This window comes from Mauremys mutica, chromosome 7 (genome assembly GCF_020497125.1).
Source record: "Mauremys mutica isolate MM-2020 ecotype Southern chromosome 7, ASM2049712v1, whole genome shotgun sequence".
Taxonomy (NCBI): Eukaryota; Metazoa; Chordata; order Testudines; family Geoemydidae; genus Mauremys; species Mauremys mutica.
Window position 1 is genome coordinate 49628458 of NC_059078.1, and position 18344 is coordinate 49646801.

The following is an 18344-nucleotide window of genomic DNA, read 5'->3' on the forward strand; positions in this document are numbered from 1 at the left end:
GGGTGAATCTGCCCCGCGCTCCCGCCCGGTCCGTCCTTCCTCGGGCGCCCCGAGGCGCTGGCAGCAATTCCAGCGGGAGCCCAGGGCGCACAGCCGGGACCGCTGTGGGGTGGCGGCGCAGGGGTTTCCGCCCCTATGACGGAGCGAGATGAACGAGGAGGAGAATCCGGGACCCCCCTCCCCAGCACCAAGCGGCGGGGCTGGGGCAACGCGCCCCGGCAGAGGAGAGCCCGGAGCTGGCAGGACCTTCGCTTTGATCCCCGCCAGTGTCTGCGCGGAGTTTGCGCCTCGTTCAAACCCAGGGGGCGGGGAGGAAAGAGCCGGGCGGGCTGAAAAGAGGAGCGAGGCAGACGGAGCGAGGAAGGGAGGGCCCGAGGCCAGGCTTCGCGCTGAGGCTTCTCCCACCCCAGTGCCATCGCCGGAGGGGCTCTGCCCTGGCCCCCCCCGCCGGGGCCATGGCCGCGGCCCAGGAGATGATCGAGCTGAAGAACCTAGAGCTGGAGAAGCGGATCGACCTGACCCGCGAGCCCCGGGGCACCCCGGAGCGCCCCGTGCGCCTGGAGCGCACCAACGCCCTGCGCATCACGCCCGGCAAAGTGCCCGAGCTCCTGAGCCGCGTGCGGCAGATCCGCCTGCTGGGCGGGCAGAGCGACCCCCGGCTGACGGGCCAGCTGGGCGAGGGCCACGCCTTCCGGCCCTGCACCCGCGGCCAGCAGACCTGGTGCGACCTGTGCGGAGATTTCGTCTGGGGGGGGCCTCGGAAGAGCCTACAGTGCGCCCGTGAGTACCGCGGCGGGGGCTCGGGGCAGCGGGGCTCACCTGCAGGGGGGCGCAGGCAGCGGGACTGGCCGAGGCTGGGTTCTTGGCCCCTTCTTGGTAACCCAGTAGAGGGAACCCCCGCCCGGTACTGCTCTGAGGCCCATTGATCTGGGTGGGCTTTCGGCAGGGGCATTTGCCCTGCCCAGGCTAGAAAGTCTCAGCCTGGCACCGTTCCCTGCAGACAGGCCAGAGGCATCTGGGGGCGGAGAGGAGAGCCCTGCCCCTTCTGGTGGAGAGGGCTGCAGCCATGGTCTGTCAGCTGCTCAGGCTGCCCTCCAGTTCCCCTGCCAAAGTCTGCAGAGCAGGAGCCAGGAGAGGAAGTGAGGGGCAGGAACCAGGGGTCTGCAGCTTCCTCCTTCCCAGAGTTCAGGCAGTGGCTCAGGGCACAGGCCTCCCGCCCCAACCCACCCAGAGGTCCCCTTGTGCTCTGAGAGAGGGCAGGAGACTCCCTTTCCTCCTCTGTTCTCTCCCTGGCTCTCCTCTCTGGTTGCCAGGATGGTGGGACCCTTCGTCTCCTGTTCTCCAGCCAGGGACAGCATAGTGCCCAGCGCATGGCTCCGCTAGACAAAGAATCCGTGCCAGGCCATGCATCATCTCGTATCTGCGTCGCTGCTAGGCCACATGGGGCGGCCATGTGGGGGCCCTGTGAGCTGGTGTGAGCAGCCCAGTTCTGGGACACTCACCCCTCTCCAGACCTCTCTCTGCCTGGGATGAACTCAGGGCTCAGCTCTTCAAACCTATAAGAATGGCCATTCTGGGTCAGACCAATGGTTCATCTAGCCCAGTATCCTGCCTCTGGCAGTGGCCAGTGCCAGGTGCTTCAGAGGGAATGAACAGAACAGGGTGATTGTTGACTCAGTCCTGTCCCCCCAGAGACCAGCACTTTGCTGCCTCCCCCAATCCGGCACAGCAGCTCCTGGCCTGCTCTGGGCTAAGCACAATGCGCAGACTCCACAGTGGGCCCAGTGCTAGCTCATGCATGGAGCTGGGGCCAGGTCCTGCTGCATGTCCTGGCCCCGTTTCCAGGCTGATGAAGTTTGGGATTGTCACGCACAGCGAACGCTCGGTTCTGCCGAGCAATGCTTACTGCTATGGGTCATTCTGTAGTGTTATCGCACCCAGGCCTCCCGACCTGGCCAAGTCACCCTATCGTCCCAACGGGCTCCCCCTGCTGGTGATTTCACAATGGTGCACAGAGGAAATTGGCCATGTGAAGACTTCAGAGCCCCCAGGACTCAGAGCCAGCCCAGGGCCTGTGAGAATGGTGATGCTGTGGGTAGGTGGAATGCCCCCACACACATGGCATTGGGGTCTGCCTGCCTGGTGCAAAATCTGCCTTGGGACACCATCTCACAGTGGTGCTTTACCCAACCCTCAGGAGCTCCCAGTCTTCCCCTGGCCCCCTGGGGAGGGGTGTGGGGGGGGAGGGCACTGTGGGGAAGGGGAGATGGTTCCCTATGCTGATCTCCAGTCGCCTTCACCTGACCAGCACTCAGCACAGTGGGGAGAGAACCACAGCCAGCCCCTGTGGATGAGGAGACAGTGAAAGCTCCTTTCGAAGGTGTTTAAACCCCAACCCCTGGCACTGTGGGGTCTGGTGCTCCTAGCAGATGCACAGCAGGTGCATCCCTGTGCTGCATCCCCTGCCAGCCAGGTGCAGCTGTCAGTAAGAATCAGAGGGCTCGTTTGCCTGCCTGCCCTCCCCCTGCCAATCACAGGAAGTGTGCGTGTGGAAGGAAGCCCTGGGGTTAACGGACTCTCTACCTCGATCTGTTTGCTATGCTGTGCTGGCACTAGGCAGGCGTGGGTGCAAGGTCCCAGTGGCACAGATAGACCAAGGCTCTCCTCCAGCCATAGTATGTCAAGCTGGGATCTCTTCTGATCCTGCAAGCCAGGCTGAGCTGGGCTGGATGAGAGGCACTCTTGGGGAAACCCAAGGTGCTGCAGGAAGGGGATGCCCTTCCCTCTAGGTCAGGGGGTAGAGTTCTGCTGCCAGAACCTGACTTCCTGCCTGTTTGCGGGCATTAAAGATGGTGGGGCACTGTCTGCAAGTCTGGAAGTATTAACCTTAAGGGCTTGGCCAGGTCCCTCCTTGGGCGATGTTACGATCCGCCTCCCCCGAATCCCTCTTCAGTCTCCTCCGTTTCCATCCAAAGGCTTGGGTGGCATCGCTGTGTGGTGTCGAATAGCTGCGGTGGCATCGCTGTGTGGTGCCGAATAGCTGCTGTGTTCTGCCTCAGAGACAGCTGCATTTCAGTGATGTGCGGCTGTGTAGTAGAGAGATCTCTCTGGGGGGACAGTAACACTGAGGCAGGGCCGACTCGCCCAGCCTGGGAACCATTTGCTATCTCCCAAATTCCTCCTCCTGCTAGAAGAAGCAGAGGCTGGTGGGGCCCATTCCTGGGGAGCAGGGGAGGCAGCAGGCCTGGCTCAGGCTGGCTGGAGGGGTGCAGAATGGCACCAGGCTGTCTGTACGGGTTGGGAGAGTTGGCAGAGGCAAGGAGTGACTCTGGAGTGGCTGGGCACTGAGGCTGGGCATGGCAACAGGCACTGAGAGTGATAGTGGTGAGTGCACGGAGCCCTGCAAGGGCCGTAATATGGGGCAATGGGGTGGTGGTAACTGGCGTCCTTAGAGACGGTATCAGCCAACTGATTTGGGCCCGTGCTCAGGAACGCCCATCCTGCCCCTGTTGAGCAGAGAGAAATGTATAGGGCAGAACAGAATATTTTAGAGATGGAAATAATAGGAGGCAGAAGTGTCCCATGCCAAAGGACAGGGAGGCCCCACCCACCCTGACAGATTGACACGCCCCAGCTGCCAACCTGCTTTGCCTGCTATTTAGTGTGATTTCTCTTCCACCTCAGCCTCCACTTCCCCAGGGGCATCTGGGTCTCCATTCACTGCCAGCAAATCCCAGGCAGGTGACCAGTGGGCTGCTGGGGTTCCTGGCAGCCCTAGAGCTGGAGCCCCCAAGGTTTCTGAGGGCCGGGGCTCTGGAGTAGCCTTGCCGTGACAAGTTTCCAGGCTCCCTACCCTAGAGCTGGGAGCTTGAAAGCACTGGGAGCCTCAGCTCTAGCCAGGACTTGACTCCTGGCTCTGCCGCAGAAAGCAGGGAAATCCTGAGACAGGCCTCCAGGCTCTGTGGCTGTACAGCAGCCCTGCCATGTGGGTTGCCCCAGGGCTGGGCATTCCGGGCTTGCGGATCCCAGGCCAGCTGACTCCCTGTGGTGCCCGACTCCCCAGTGGAAGAGGCTTCAGTGGCTATTGTGGTCGATTTTTCCCTGTGTAGATCAGCCCTGAGTTTTGCCATGATCCTTTCTGGACCAAAGGAGAAACCAGAGCCTTTGGTTTGTTTTTAACCCTGGAAAAAGGGCAGTGGGTGGAATTTTCCTGGGAAGAAGGAGGAAGCTGAAACCTTTGCTTGTGTGCCCCTGCCGTGAGGGGATGGGGAGATCTGCCTGGCTCTGATGCTGGGCCAGAGACAGTTGAGCTGAGTCTTCCTTTCCCTTCTTGCTTTTCTGGGTCCCTTTGGCCCAGCGACCCCGCTCCCACAATCTGTTTTGCTCGCAGCTGTCACCCCACGCTGAGCCCCGTGCTCTGCGCCTCTGACCCCCCAGAGGATGGGACATGGGAATGCTTTCAGCATCTCCCCTGAGGCAGTCTGCTTCTTCCTGCCCCATCCGCGGTTGCTCTAGTGTCAGGAGAGCGGCTTCCCCAGAGGGACAGGCAGACAAGGCTATAACTGAACAGCATGAAGGCCAGTGTGGCAAAGCTCTTCTGATTGTAATTAACCTATCACTGAGAGCCTCTGTCATGCCAAAGTGTTGCATCAGTTACAGATAAACTCTTTGACTCCCACCCCGCTGAATGCAGCTGCCTCTGGGGTGCAACACTGCAGCTGTTTAACAGCACACAGCAACCCTGGGACAGGAAGCAAAGCTGTGTCCAACTGAAACTGTAGGGGGAGGCCAGGTCAGCAGAATTTAATGACCAATTTTGCACTTCAGCCCAAACTTGACATTAACATGCAACGATTCTTGTGAAAAGAATAATAATAATAATACTTAGCACTTCTATAAATGCCAAGGGACTGTGACTGGCCACAAGAGGTCAGTACTGCACCGAGGTCAATACTAAATCAGAGAGGAGGATGCCCCCTACTGACCCACCAACACCACTTCCCGAAGCACACTGTGCCCTACCACCACACTGGGACATTGGGACGTACTTCCTGCAGCACAGCACCCCCTGGAGCACCCTGAGTTACCAATCCCACTTTCTGCATCCCCTGGTTCAGTTCCATGCAAGCACTCACCAGGCTTATATGTGAGATCTAATGAGACCACAGTTCAATGAGGGGCAGCTGCAGAGCCCGTTAGACATGGTGCCCGGTTGTGAGCAGGCTTGGCAGGATCTGATTTTTATTGTCAATGTTGATAAATGTCAATTTCACTACAAACCCAAATATTTCAGTCAGTAATAATCCAAATGTACCAATGTAAGGAAAACGCTGTTGAGAACTCGTTAGAGTTTGATTGAAGGGCAGTTACTTTGTGCATTTTGACAGGTGATCTTGTCAATGTTGTGTTTAGCGGTTATAAAGTGTTACCTTTTGGAATCTCAGTGTTTGTTCTCAGTACACAATTGTCTCCCCCCTCCCCCCTAATTTCCAGCAACTGTGAAAATTGAAATGGATAAAAATCTAAAAAATAGTTAAAAATAAATCTTGAGATTCTCCATCAAAATGATAAAAAAGTAACAATTTAATTCTGCCAGGCCTAGTTATAAGCGACGACCATCCCAGCCACCCCTGCCTCTGAACATGGCCATTATTAGCAGCGGGTGTCTGAGATAAGTGGACCACACCACTGTAAAATCTATGGATCTGATCCTCTGCTTTCTTACTGGTGTGAATCGGAGTAACTCCAGTGAAGTGACACTGGTGTCAAAGAATTGGATTCGGTGTCCTGCTGTGCTGCAGAGATAACCACTAGAGGGAGCCAGAGCCCTATTAAAAGTCTTAGTTCCCCTCTAAAAAGAACAGCTGCGAATCCATGGAAATCTTGGGAGAAACTTTCCATGGAGAATTAAGTGAGATTGTTCTGCTTCTGCAGCTAAATCCTGCTCTCCAAAGCTGCGGCATGGGGCCTCTTTCTCCTGCAGCTCGCAGGACCAGTGGTTGGAAAGGCTGGGTTGGAAATCACCATGGATTTGCTTCCTAAAGAGCAGCCTGGCTGCAGGCAGGGAACAGGGCAGCCTGGGTCTCAGTGGGCTAGTTAAAAGCTGACTAGGCATTCAAGTGTCTCAGCAAAATGGAAGTTTGGCTTCTCTCTCGGTGGAAGGAAGCTCACATGTTGGATGTAGACACTGGGACTGTTCTGATGTCCCAGTCGTGGGGGGAGGCCCTTGAGTTGCCTGAACCCACTGTCAACACCTATCACGATTATATCCTGACTCTTGTAATATGTGGTGGCTTTTGTCTCTATGGGTTACATGAAAATGTCCAAATAAATTTTCTTCTGAAGTCACTGTCTAGCCCATGTGCTCGCAGAGAGAATAGCTTGAAAGCATGGCAAAGGCTCAGAAGCCAGAAGGCAAATAAGCACCCAAAATGTGTTAGTTTGTCATGGTCTCATGGTTTTTTAAGCCAGTCTTGTGACTTTTTCAGAGGCCTGATGTGATTTTATTTTGTGTGAGGGCTGGAGGGGAACGGGACTCCTGACATTGCAGATACTGCAAAGAGAACAGAAGTAGCATGCTTTTCTCTCCCTGTCTCTGTTGGTGGCCCTGTGAAATAGCCACAACTGAACTCTAACATCTCCTAAATCAGAGGTGCTCTTGTTTTCTTTCTATAGTCACAACTGCTCTCATTTTCCCCACTCCCCACCTGGGTGAATGGAGGCTTGGGGTGCTGGCAAGAACACAGGGCTACTTAAGAGTGAATTCAGCTCTGTTTTTCAAGCCACATATTTGGCCTATGAAACCATATTCTCATTCAACCAATTATTCTTTTGGTTCAAGATAGGGAACATTTTGAAATTCATCTTCTGATGCGGAAAGGCCAGAAAAGTGATGTGTTTGGGGCCACAAAACGGCCAGGAATGAAATGAGGACCATGTTGTTTCTCCAAAAAAAATTTAAAATTATTTTTATACCAAGATTCCCTAATCTTTGCCTCAGTCTTTGTTGCTCGGGAGATCTGGGGGAGGGAAACCCCAAACTATTTTTCTTTCCAGAGCATTTGACTGGTTCCTGCTACCAAGCTGAATCCTCTGTTTTGTGACATCACAGGTTGCAACGGAGATGATTGTAATGTCACAAGCAGACCTCAAAGGTGGTGGGACCAAGGCCAGTAACGCAGAACAAGGGGAAAGAAATGGAGAATTTGTTCTAACTGGAAAAGGTCTTTCCTATGGGGGAGAGGAGACCCCTGTGAGATAGGGTGTGGGGAAGAGGGCATCCCTCCAGAGATTGGGGGGGGCACACAGGGCAAATGGGGGGGGGAAATCTCTTAGGCTGTGTCGTGGCACCATGTGACTGCCGTTGGAGCATTCCTCCTGCACAAGCTCATCTGCACTGCGGGAGCCATGTCTGGCTGCAGCCCATCCAGGTGAATGGTTGCGGAGGCAGCCGGGTGCCCGTTAATAGGCTCTTTGTGCTGGCGGGTGGCAGCATGGCTCCAGGGAAAGGCAATGCTGCTGGCACAGAGGGTCTTTGTCTCGGTCCCTTTGAAGTGTGTGTGTGTGTTGGGGGGATTGCTCTCTCCCTCGCCCCATGGATGGTGTCTGAGTGGAGGCCTCGTGGCTGGGTACAGGGGGCTTTGCTGGGTCCATCAGAGGTCCTGGGGCTGGCAGGGCAGTGTCCGGGTGCCACAGAGCTGCACGGTGCGTTAATCACAGGGACAGAGAAATCGGAGGGGCAGCAGCCCCATTAGCTTCTGTCCAGCCCAGCCTTCCCGCAAGCCGGGGCAGGAGCAGCCCCTGGGGTCTGTTTCCCTGGCCACTGGCAGATGCTGGGTGTGTCACTGAAGATGCTCCACCACCACCACAGTGAAGAGGGCAGAACAGGAACCTGTCAAGGGTGCCATTCCCCTCTGTCCCTCTCCCTGGCTGCTGAGGCTGTGCCTGGCTCCACCTGGGATTGGCGTCCGCCTGTAACGTCTGGTCCTTTCCCCTTCACCTGCATGGCTGCTTCCCAGACTGAGCACCTGGCTCGTGTCTCCTCATTCCCCTATGCCACTTTCTTGGCAGACCCCAGCTCTGCAGGGGTGTGCGTGGCGTGGTATGGGCCGGGCAACCTATGTGAGCGAGTGTCCCCAGAACCCAGTCCCACCATCCCTCCCTCCCTCCGCTGGCTGATCTTGGGGGCAGGCAGCAGAGCTGGGATGATTGGAAAGGTGAGAACCCCTCCAAGTGGCTGAAAGAGGCCCATGCGCTTGCTGATCGATTTCTGGCGGGGATCTCATGGGACCCCGGCTCCTTTATTCCATTCACTCCTGAAATCCCAAAGCACAGGCCTGGATAGATGGGATTCAGCCCAGAGTGGGGCCTCTCTGCTTCCGAGGACCCCACACTGGCCACCAGCTCTGGCTGAGATGGGGGCCAACGACTCCCTCCTGGTCTGGCAAGGGTGATCCAAGGTTAGGTTTGTCATACAGCCCCACTCCGAGTTGCCATGCGGCAGGACTCTCCTGGGACCTGGGATGTAAGCGGGGAGACAGGGAGCTAGGATAGGAAATACTGAGCCATCACACAGCTGATCGGGATGTGCAATGGTGTCAGACTGCCTGATCCTAGCCCTGGGGTTCTGGCAAGCGCTGGACCCCGGGGGCTGCTGCTCCTTCCAGCAGGCTGCTGGATTCTCCCGCAGGCTGGCTCCCATCCACCTAACGCTGTCTCCTCTTTCCTCTCCCCTCCCCCAGACTGCAAGTTCACCTGCCACTATCGGTGCCGTGCCCTGATCAGGCTGGACTGCAGCGGCCCCCGGTACCAGGACAGTGACCCGGCTGAGGCCAATGAACAGACTGTGGAGAAAGACACCAACGTGGTAGGAGAGCAGTTGGGATTCTGACCTAGGTCTGCAGGCTGCAAAATGCACCCATGTTGGGGGGAAACAGGGCAGGAGCAGCTGGGAGCTCCACCAGTCAGTGCCCTCTGCCCCCCTCCCCACAGTGCCCCCTGCTGGGAGAGGCTGGAGCTGGAGTTCATCAAGCTGCTCCCCTTGCTATCTGTCCCCAGCCCAGGGCGTGGGTGCTGCTCAGCTGCTGGTTCGTTCCTTCCCCTCCCATGCACAGCAGTGTGCACGCGGGCTCAGCTGGCATCCAGGGAGAGCTTCATAAATCTTGTTGTAGCCCTGGTGGAGGAGCCAGCTCCAATTTCATCCTGAGATTGTGGCTCCACTCCCGGCAGCTGGGGCCTCCTGGCTAAGGACTCCCCAGGGGCAGGAAGAGTGGGGGAAGGGTGGTGAGGCCCATTTGCACAGCTGGGCAGGCACATTGCTAATTAACTCCACGCCATGTGCCGGGGTGGCTGTTCTGACACCTACCAACACTGCAGACAAGCACCTGCCCCTCTGTCTGGGATGCCCAGTGGGTCTGGATCCCCTACTGCCCACACCTCCTGCCCCAGCTGCTGAGTCAGTCAGAATCTTCTGTCACCCCACCCTAATTATCAACCCCAATTCCCCTCCCCCACAGACCCACCATTGTCCCTTTGCCTAGCACTTCACCCATCCCCATTACAGACCCTAAATCACCCCCCCACAGACCCACCATTGCCCTTTCCCCATCACCCCCCACCCATTACAGACCCCAATTCCCCTCCCCCACAGACCCACCCTTGTCCCTCTCTGAGCATGTGGAGAGGTTCTCAGGATGAAATCCAATGCAAAGGAAATCCTGTCTGAGCCCCACCCTGAAGGGGACAACCTTTTAAACAGCAGTGAGCATTGTGCTGGTGAATAGTGTCCAAGGGGCTGTTGATCCATCTGTAGAGCAGCAGGGAGGGTGATCCTAGTGCTTAAGGCACTGGACTGGAACTTGAGAGGCCTGGCTCAACCACAGACGCTCTGTGCCTCAGTTTTCCCATCTGTAAAATGGGGATCTTTCCCTACTTCCTTGGGGTGTAAGTGTAAAATCCCTCGTGGAGTGCTCCAACAATCCTGATGAGCACTATATAAGTACCTCTGGCTCTGGGGCACATGCCCGGGGCTGCCACACAGCCATTAGGTGGTGACAATGGGAACCCTGTGAGGCAGGGCCCATGTTTTCCTCTGTCTGTACAGCCCCTAGCACAATGTGGCCTAATACAGTGATGCTGACTGCACCCTCCAGGGGCCATAGCAACAATGAATCATCACAGCCTGTTGGCTGGATTGGAGCTGATGAAGGTTTTCATCCCTGTGTAGCCTGCTCAGGAGAACCGTAAAGGCAGAGTGGCTCCTGGCTGGGTTGTGGGTCATCGCGTGTCTCTTGTTGCCTCGGCTGAGGAGTTTACTGATGGTGGGTAGAGCAGGCTCCTTGTGGCCCTGTTGAGCTGTTGTAGTAGCACTTTGCCTTGGATGGTGGGTCTGAACCACTCCCAGACAGCTGGGTGCTTTTCAGAGCCGTCTGAATGCCCCAGCCTGCGAATCCGGACCGGAATTCTTAAAAGGCCAGGGTTTATCATGGTATTACTGGTTCTTCCTGGTGCAATCAGAAATTCATCGATAGCCGCATTTCTCCAGGTGACTCTGCTACTGGCCAGGGCCAGGGAACACAGAGGGGAGTGGAGCGAACCAAACCTTGCCGTCTTTGCGGAGGATCGGGGGCTCTGTGCTTTAGGCAAAGGGAGTTTGGTTTGTGTTTGGGGGAAGCTTTGGAGTGCGGGGGACTAGATTGTGCTTTGGTTTGGCTAAACGCTTGGGGGGCTAGCTTGAGTTTGGGAGGGAGGTTTGCATTTTGGGGCTAAGATGGGGGGGTGTCAGTCTGCATTGTGGGGGAAGGGAAGTTCCCGCCAGGTGGGAGGACCAGCTTTCACTCTTTCTGATCACAAATGCAAGAAAGTGAGACTGCCTGGGATTCCCCGTGCAAGTGAGAACCTGAAAGCAGGGTCAGCCCCAGCACCCTGCCTGTGTCTTCAAGGAGCGGCTGGGGAACAATCACCGAGGCAGATCGGGGAGGGGACAAAGGGCAGCCAGGTTTCATCCCCACTTTGCACTGCCCCGCACTGAACTCTGTGTCGCTGCTGGGGCTGTCACCACCTCCCTCATGCAGAAGAAAGGCAGTTTTGTCTTAATGGAAATGATCCTCGTGTCCTGCTGAGTTAGTGTGTCTGTCTCTCTCCTTTGGTCCTTCTGGCCTAAGCTGCACCCATCTCTGACTCCTGGGTGAAAGGGCTGATTAACTCCGCACACACCTACCTACCTACCTGGGAGCATGGCCGGGTGGTTAGAGCACAGCCCTGAGAATTGGGGCTATTCACAGGCTGGCTTAGGGCATTAATGTGTGACAGGGGAGGCCTGACCTCAATTCCCTGCTCCACCACGTGTCCTACCTGTGGGACCTTGGGTGAGTCACTTTAGGCCCAGCTCCTGCAAGGTTGTTAGGCTGTAAAGACCATGGAGGATCTGGCCCCAGTCTCTGTGCTTTAGTTCCCCCTGTGTGATATGGGGGTCCTGGCGCTTCCCTGTCTGGCAGGGGGGGCTGGGAGGTAGGGTGACCAGAGGCATTGGCTGAACTGGGAAGGACCCCAGATTTTATAGGGACAGTCCTGATTTTTGGGTCTTTCTCTTATATAGGCTCCTATTACCCCCCACCCCGTCCCGATTTTTCACACTTACTGTCTGGTTACCTTACTGGGAGGATAAAGAAATAAGGCCTGTGAAGCGCCCAGATACCGCCATGATGGGCGCCCTGCCCGGCTGAGCGAGGCGGAGGTGGTAGTGGCGTCCCTGCCTGCATAATGGGCGATGTTGGCCCCAGGCTGGCTAATGTTTGTGACGCGCCGCCGCCGCAGGCAGGGCGAGCTGCTTTGGGGATGAAATCACGGCCGGAAAGGGGAGGGTCCGGAGCGCGTTCGCCCCGCCCCAGCCTCCCCCAATGCGGGCCGGCCCCCGGCGCAGTGTGTACGTTTCAATCTCAACGGCTCGGCTGCAGCCAGGCGGAGGAGCCGGGACCACGGGCGTGCAGACGGGCGGTCAGTGCTTGGGTGAGGGTAACACGCTGCGCTCCGACCCTCTCCATCGTCCGAGCCCGGTTCGGACCCAGCTGCCGGCAGATCCGGGCTTGTTCCGAGCGGGGCCGGGGATCTGAGAACTCGCAGCCCGCGCCGGAGAAGGGCGAGGCTGGTTTCCAGGGTCGGAGGGCGAGCGGCGGTCGGGGAGGGGATGAGCGAGTGCGAGCCGGGGACTCCGTCCTTCGAAATGACCTGGAGCAGCACCACCAGCAGCGGCTACTGCAGCCAGGAGGACTCGGACTCGGAGCTGGAGCAGTACTTCACGGCGCGCACCTCCTTCATCCGCAAACCCCACAAGGACAAGGTGAGGATAGAGCCCCGATTGGGGGTGGGGGGAGGATCCGGATCCCCCTCAGTGCCCGAAAGAGGAGTCCCGATTGGGGGTGGGGAGGGGATCCAGATTCCCCCTCAGTGCTCGGTAGAGGAGCCCTGACTTGGAGCGTGTCGGCGCGGGGGTGGAATCCGGATCTCCCCGTACGTGGAGGGGGAGATCCAGATCCTCGAGCTGGAGTTTGCCCCCCTTCCTTTGAACCAGATGACTGTTATTTCGATTGCCCTTGTGCCCAGAGCCCCGACCTGCTTGGCGCTGCGCAGACACTGTGGGGTGAACAAGGCCCCTGCCCAAAAGACCTCACTGCCGCCTGATCCGGTTTCTTCGGACCCGATCCTGTTACTCCTGGGTCCTGCTTCTCCACTGGCTGGTCCCCTGTGTGCCTTGGGGAGCCACACGGGCTGAACGGGCCGCGGATGGGGGGCTGCCCTGTGGGTTTCCGAGATGAGCGAAGCTGGGTGGAGGGAGCCGTACCCCGTCAGCCCAGGCTCTGGGCACTTAGCAAGCAGGCTGACTGGGCTCATCCCAGGGTACCGGGGCCGGGGGGCTGGTCCCCCATGCGCCTCCATTGAGCCTTCCCTTGGGTGTATCAAATGCGCTTGGTTGGGTAGGCGTGTTTTCCGGGAACCGTGGTGGTGGTTTTTTTAGGGGTGTGTGTGTGTATGTGAAACTAACTCTTTCTCTGCTGTCACGAGGGCTGAAGTATCTTGGCCAAATGTCATGGGGGGCCAGTCGGGGGAGAGGGGTGTTCCTGTCTTCCTGGCCTGGCCGACACATGGCTCGCTGAGGTCTGTGGGGTAAAGAGAGGTGGGGTATTGCCCTTCAGCTATGGCTACATCACACGTGGCATGAGTTTGGTGTGTCTCCTGCCAACCCCTTAATGGGCATTTAGCGTAAAACCCTCACTTAGTTTGGCACTACTGGAAGACTTGGCTTTTGGAAGGGTGCGGCTCAGGATTGAGGGGCACTGGCCGAACTGGGAGGGACCCCAGACTGGAACAGCAGGCGGGGGCTGTGGGTTGAGACTGAGTGCAGCTGCATTGTTATCCGGCTCTCCAAATGCTTCACCTTTTCCATCTGTCTTTGGGCTTCCTGTTCCTGTGGTGTCCGTCCCCAGAGTGCTGGGCACTGAGGTGGTGGTAAGGGCAGGAGGAGCTCTCTGGTTTTATGCATCAATCTAACACTCCCAGGTCATCCTGGCCGATGGGGGAGGGAGGAATGGGGAGGTGGCAGATGGAGGCTGAGTTAGGGAGATCTGCCCTGGAGGACCCTGTGGCAGGGCACCAGCTTGAGCTGTGTCTGGCACCCAGAATGGTGAATGGTCATTGAGGGACAGGCTCAAATTGCCACCTGGCACCATTGCCCTGTGATGGGGCATCTGCCAGGCTCCTTCTCTGCCTGAGGAGGCCCAACCCACCCAGCTCTGTGCTACCCGAGGGCAGGCTTGTGGCCTGAGGGCCACATCAGGGAATAGAAATTGTATGGTGAGCATGAATGCTCACAAAATTGGGGTTGGGGTGTGTGTGGGGGGGGTGAGGGCTCTGGTTGGGGGTTCGGGCTCTGGGGTGGGGCCAGAAATGAGGAGTTCAGGGTGCAGAAGGGGGTCCCGGGCTGTGGCAGGGGAGTTGGGTGCGGGATGTGTGTGAGGGCTTCAGTTGAGGGTGTGGGCTCTAGGGTGGGGATGATGGGGTTGGGATGAAGGAGGATGCTCTGGGCTGGGATTGAGGGGTTCAGAGGACGGGAGGGGGATCAGGACTGGGGCAAGGGGTTGGGACCCAGGGAAAGGGTCAGGGGTGCAGGCTCTGGGCAGTGCTTACCTCAAGCGGGTCCCAGAAGCAGTGGCATGTCCTTTCTCCGCCTCCTATGCGGAGGTGCAGCCAGGCGGCTCTGCACGCTGTCTCGTCTGCAGGCACCGACCCTGCGGCTCTCATTGGCTGTGGTTCCCAGGGAGTGGGAGCTGCAGGGCGGAACTTGGGGCAGAGGCCCCTGGCTGCCCCTACGCATAGGAGCCAGAGTGGGGGTCATGCCCTGCTTCCGGGAGCCGCGTGGAGTAGCCCCCGACCCTGCTTTCCCCCCCCCCCACACAGCTGGAGCAGGGCAAGCCCCAGACCCCGCTCCCCAGCGGGAGCTCAAGGCCCGGATTAAAATGGCTGGAAGGCTGCATTTGGCCCACAGGACATAGTTTGTCCACTGCTGTCTTAGCCACTCTCCTGCCCTGCCTCCGTCTCCATCTGTCCTAAGAAGCTGTGGGACCTGAGAACCCAACAAAGAGATGACTGGGCTTGTCTTAAAAGCTGCAGGGTGGGTAGCGTCTGTGCCAGGGAAGGACTCGAACTCCAAAGGGCTTCATAGACCAGTGCCCAGTATTGCGATGACAAACCTCCAGCTGCCACCGGCCAGAGGAGATTGTGGTGTTAGTGGGTATCAGTGACTAGGGAGATCCTTGTGCATGGTGGCCCCTTGGAGCCTACAAAGCGCTCTGGGGCCACTCAGCCTGTGGCCCTATAGGAGCTGAACTGGGCCAGCATTGTGGGACATGTTGCCCCTTGGTGCTATTCACCAAAGGACTGGGAATCTGGCTGACCTTTGGCTCAACTCGTGGCTTTAGCAGATGATCTGAGGTCAGGAGACACAAGGGTGTGAGACATGGGATGATCTCAGCCTCTGGGCTGGGGTTGGGTGTGGATGAGTTGGTTCCACTCAACTGGTGACTGGAACAGATTGTGTGTATGTGTGTGTACGTACATATGGGGAGGCATGGATGAATTGGGGAGTTTTTAATTCCCCAAAGGGAATTGCTGACTTAGCTGGCAAAAACTAAGCAAAGTGGGAATGGGTGTTGTGGAAACTTCAGCCCCCTGCCCTCTGCTAGTGCACCATGTTTCTGGCCACAGCCCCCCTTGCTGGTCCTGTCCTCACCCCCAGATTGACTGATGCCCCTCAATCCTATCCTGCAACACCCTCTGCTGTGCCAGTCTTGGGCTGCTGCTGAGCAGAGTCTGGCCTTTGTGTGGTGCCAGTTTGTCAGCGGGGGGAAAGGGGGCCCTGCTGCCCCCTGCAGCTGTGCCAGTGCCTGCCACTCTGCAGAGCTTGGTGGAAAGGAATTGTTCCCTGAGTGCTAAATCTGCTGCTGGCAAAGGCTGTAGCCTCCCAGCTGTGATACATTAAGACTCCAACAGACGGGTAAATCCCCCAGCTGGCTCAGGAAACCATCTGGGGACACCCCTGCAAGGTGTCCTTATGTGAGTTACAGAACCCTGTTAGTCTCCTCTGTTTGTGTGATTCAGTGTTTCCTAGTGGTTAGAGCAGAGGTGCTGGGAGCCAGGACTCCTGGGTTCTGTTGCCAGATCTGTGGGGAGTAGAATCTACTGGTTACAGGAGAGGGTCTGAGAGTCAGGACTCCTGAATTCTGTTGCCAGCCCTGCCACTGACTCACCAGGTGACCTTGGGCGAGTCACTTCAAAGCTCCGTGACTCAGTTTCCCATTCTGTACAATGATCCTGGGCGTGATGGGTTGTGAAGCTTGGTTCACTCCCAGGTGTAAAGTGCATTCAGATCCTTGGCTCTGTCTGGGTTTGGCCCCCATCTGAGCACTCCCAAGCACTTAATGATGGGCCTGCAGGAGAAGTAGCGTTTGTGTATGAGTCAGTGGCTGTGCTGAGACTACCACCAAGCAGAGCTATTCTCATCAGCCCACTTCATTTAGGTGCCTACGGGGGAGCTGAGCTCTTCAGAAAATCTGGGGCTTGTCCCACTTCACCCGGTAAGCCAGTGCTAGAGCCAGGAGTTGAGCCTGGGTCTGCTGAGCCCCAGTCCTGTGCCATAGCCACTGGCCCCTCTTCCCCGTTGGTCCACTGGAGATTGTGGCATAGCTGAAGAGGCGTTTCTTGGATAATCAGGGCCATGGCAGGGTTTGGGACCTTGCCCTGGGCTCTCTGTTCAATGGGGAGCCGGTGCAGAGGGCAGGGCACTGTGGAGGGGCCAGGGGCAGCTGGCAGTGATCTGTGTTGCTGGGCTTTTCAGTGTGGGGAGCTTCATGTCTTGAGGCGACAACTGTGTGAGACACTGGGACCTGCCTCTGGCTGTGATGAGGATGGTGGGTGGGGGGCAACCTTCTGGCCAGTGGCAAATAAGAAGGGGGCATCTCTGGCCTCATGGCTCTGGGGGCCTCTCATGACACCAAGGAGTCCAAATGGACCCCAAGGCTGTGGCCAACTGGACGTCCTGGATACCAGGAGACATTCCGAGTGCTGCCCTTGTTGGGTTAGCGTCACCATGGCCTTGCCTGGCATCACCAGCTGCTGCTTCCCTGAGGGCTGGCAAAGCACAAAGCAGGATGGTTCTTAATGGGAGTGTTGGATGGGAGGGGCTAAGCCTGCCTGAGGCTGACTCCTAGGCACAGGCCAGGAAAGCACAGGGCCTTCTCCTTAGGGTGGGGCTAGGCTGCACTTTGTTCCCCAGGTAAACCCTGTCTGCTTCCTTCCGGGCGACTCTGGCTCTTCGTCCATGGCCCAGGAGGTTTAAGGGGAGTCAAGGCTGCTGCCTTCCCGCTCTGGGCTCCATGCAAAGGGCCACCTGCATCCCAGCTGTGTGGTGTCTGCGTACTGGGGGAGCGGTATCCCCCCCACACACACAGTGCTGTGCCTGATGGGAGTGCTACTCACCCCTGACTAAGGGTGATGGAGCAGGGTTGTAATACAATCCATCTGACTCAGTCAGAGAGCGGAAGCAGCCAGACCGGCTGTTAACCATTTCACCATGTCCCTGAGCAGCCGGCCCCCTCAGCAGGGGTCAGAGGGATGGGGAGGTTGCAGGCAGTTGGGAACAATGCCCCCGGGCCTGGACTGGCTGTAGCTTTGGTGCCCTGCCCAACAAAGGGGCAGTTGAGAACCCAGCTGCAGTGACTGGAGGGGCAGGATGCTCCCAGACTGGAGAAAGAGGGAGGAATGCAGCCAGAAAGTGTGAGGGGAGTGGGCTGGGAGGAAATTCCCTCCCCCACGCCCATCTTCCCCTACTGAGCAGAAGCAGGAAGTTGTGGGATCTCAGCCGAGGCATCGGGGGTTAAATATTCATTAGGATCCAACAATCCCAGGCCTCTCAAACATGTGAACAGCTCTTCTCTGGCCCTGCTGGAGCCAGGGTGAAAATCTGCTGTGGTCCCCGCGCCCAGCCAGGCCGCCTGGGGTCGGGCGAGGGACCAAACACAGATCTCGTCCATTCTGCAGCCCAGCCCCTGCTCCTGCTTGATGGACTCTTGGAACATGGGGTGTTCCTGTGGGGAGCTGTGGAGGGGACATGGACCCTGGATAAACTGGCTGACTGCATGTTGGAGGCTGCAGCGTGTGTGTATGTAATGCCAATGCCACAGAAAGCAGGGCCTGGCCCATCCCCAAGAACACAGTCCTAGTGGTGAGAGAGGGCGTTATGCCTGTATATGGTTGCTTGCTGCGTGATAACCCAAGGTGCTGCTGGCTCTGGGATAGGGAGTGAGCAGGGCCTTATCGCAGGCCGGGGAGTGATAAGGGCAGCCTGGGGCCAGGAGAGGAGACGATCCAGGGAAGATCAGCTGGCTGTGTTGCACCGGGTGTGTAGGCACCATAGATCGGCTGCCGGGCTTTGCAGTGGCACCGTGCTGACCTGCACACCCGGCCTCTTGCACCCTGATTGCTGAACTTCCCTCCTGGGTCACGGCCATGTCTCATGCCTACTGGTGCTGGTGGCAGGCAGCTGGGCATGCGGCACTGCGGGGTGCTCCCTCCCAGCCAGCAGGGCACCCCATAGCTGCTAGGCACCTTGCTGTCTTCACCCTGGCATAGCAGCTGTTTCCCATGCCATGTGCCATGTTGTGGGTGGGGTGGGGTGCGGCCGTGATGACTTAATGCCATTGGGAGGGGGCGCTGCTGCCAGGGCCTCCCTCTCCCTTTCCAAGAGGGTGCACCCCCTTTTTCCTGGGTCCAGCATACAGTGAGTACCCATGGAT

General features: G+C 57.8%; 1 protein-coding gene across 2 annotated transcripts in view; it reads left to right on the plus strand.

The window, feature by feature from the left end:
• Nucleotides 1-233: 233 nt before the first annotated feature.
• The window catches only part of RASSF1 (Ras association domain family member 1), a 28863-nt gene continuing 10752 nt past the window's right edge, over nucleotides 234-18344 (plus strand). Inside the window, exons 1-2 of one of the 2 annotated variants that reach the window (XM_045022815.1) lie at nucleotides 234-780; nucleotides 8742-8866. In XM_045022815.1, coding sequence (XP_044878750.1) covers nucleotides 456-780; nucleotides 8742-8866 — 450 coding nt within the window. In that variant the 5' untranslated portion in view covers nucleotides 234-455. Of the gene's footprint in view, nucleotides 781-8741; nucleotides 8867-11697; nucleotides 12338-18344 lie in introns of those variants that run through there. The other variant, XM_045022816.1, reaches the window with a different exon arrangement.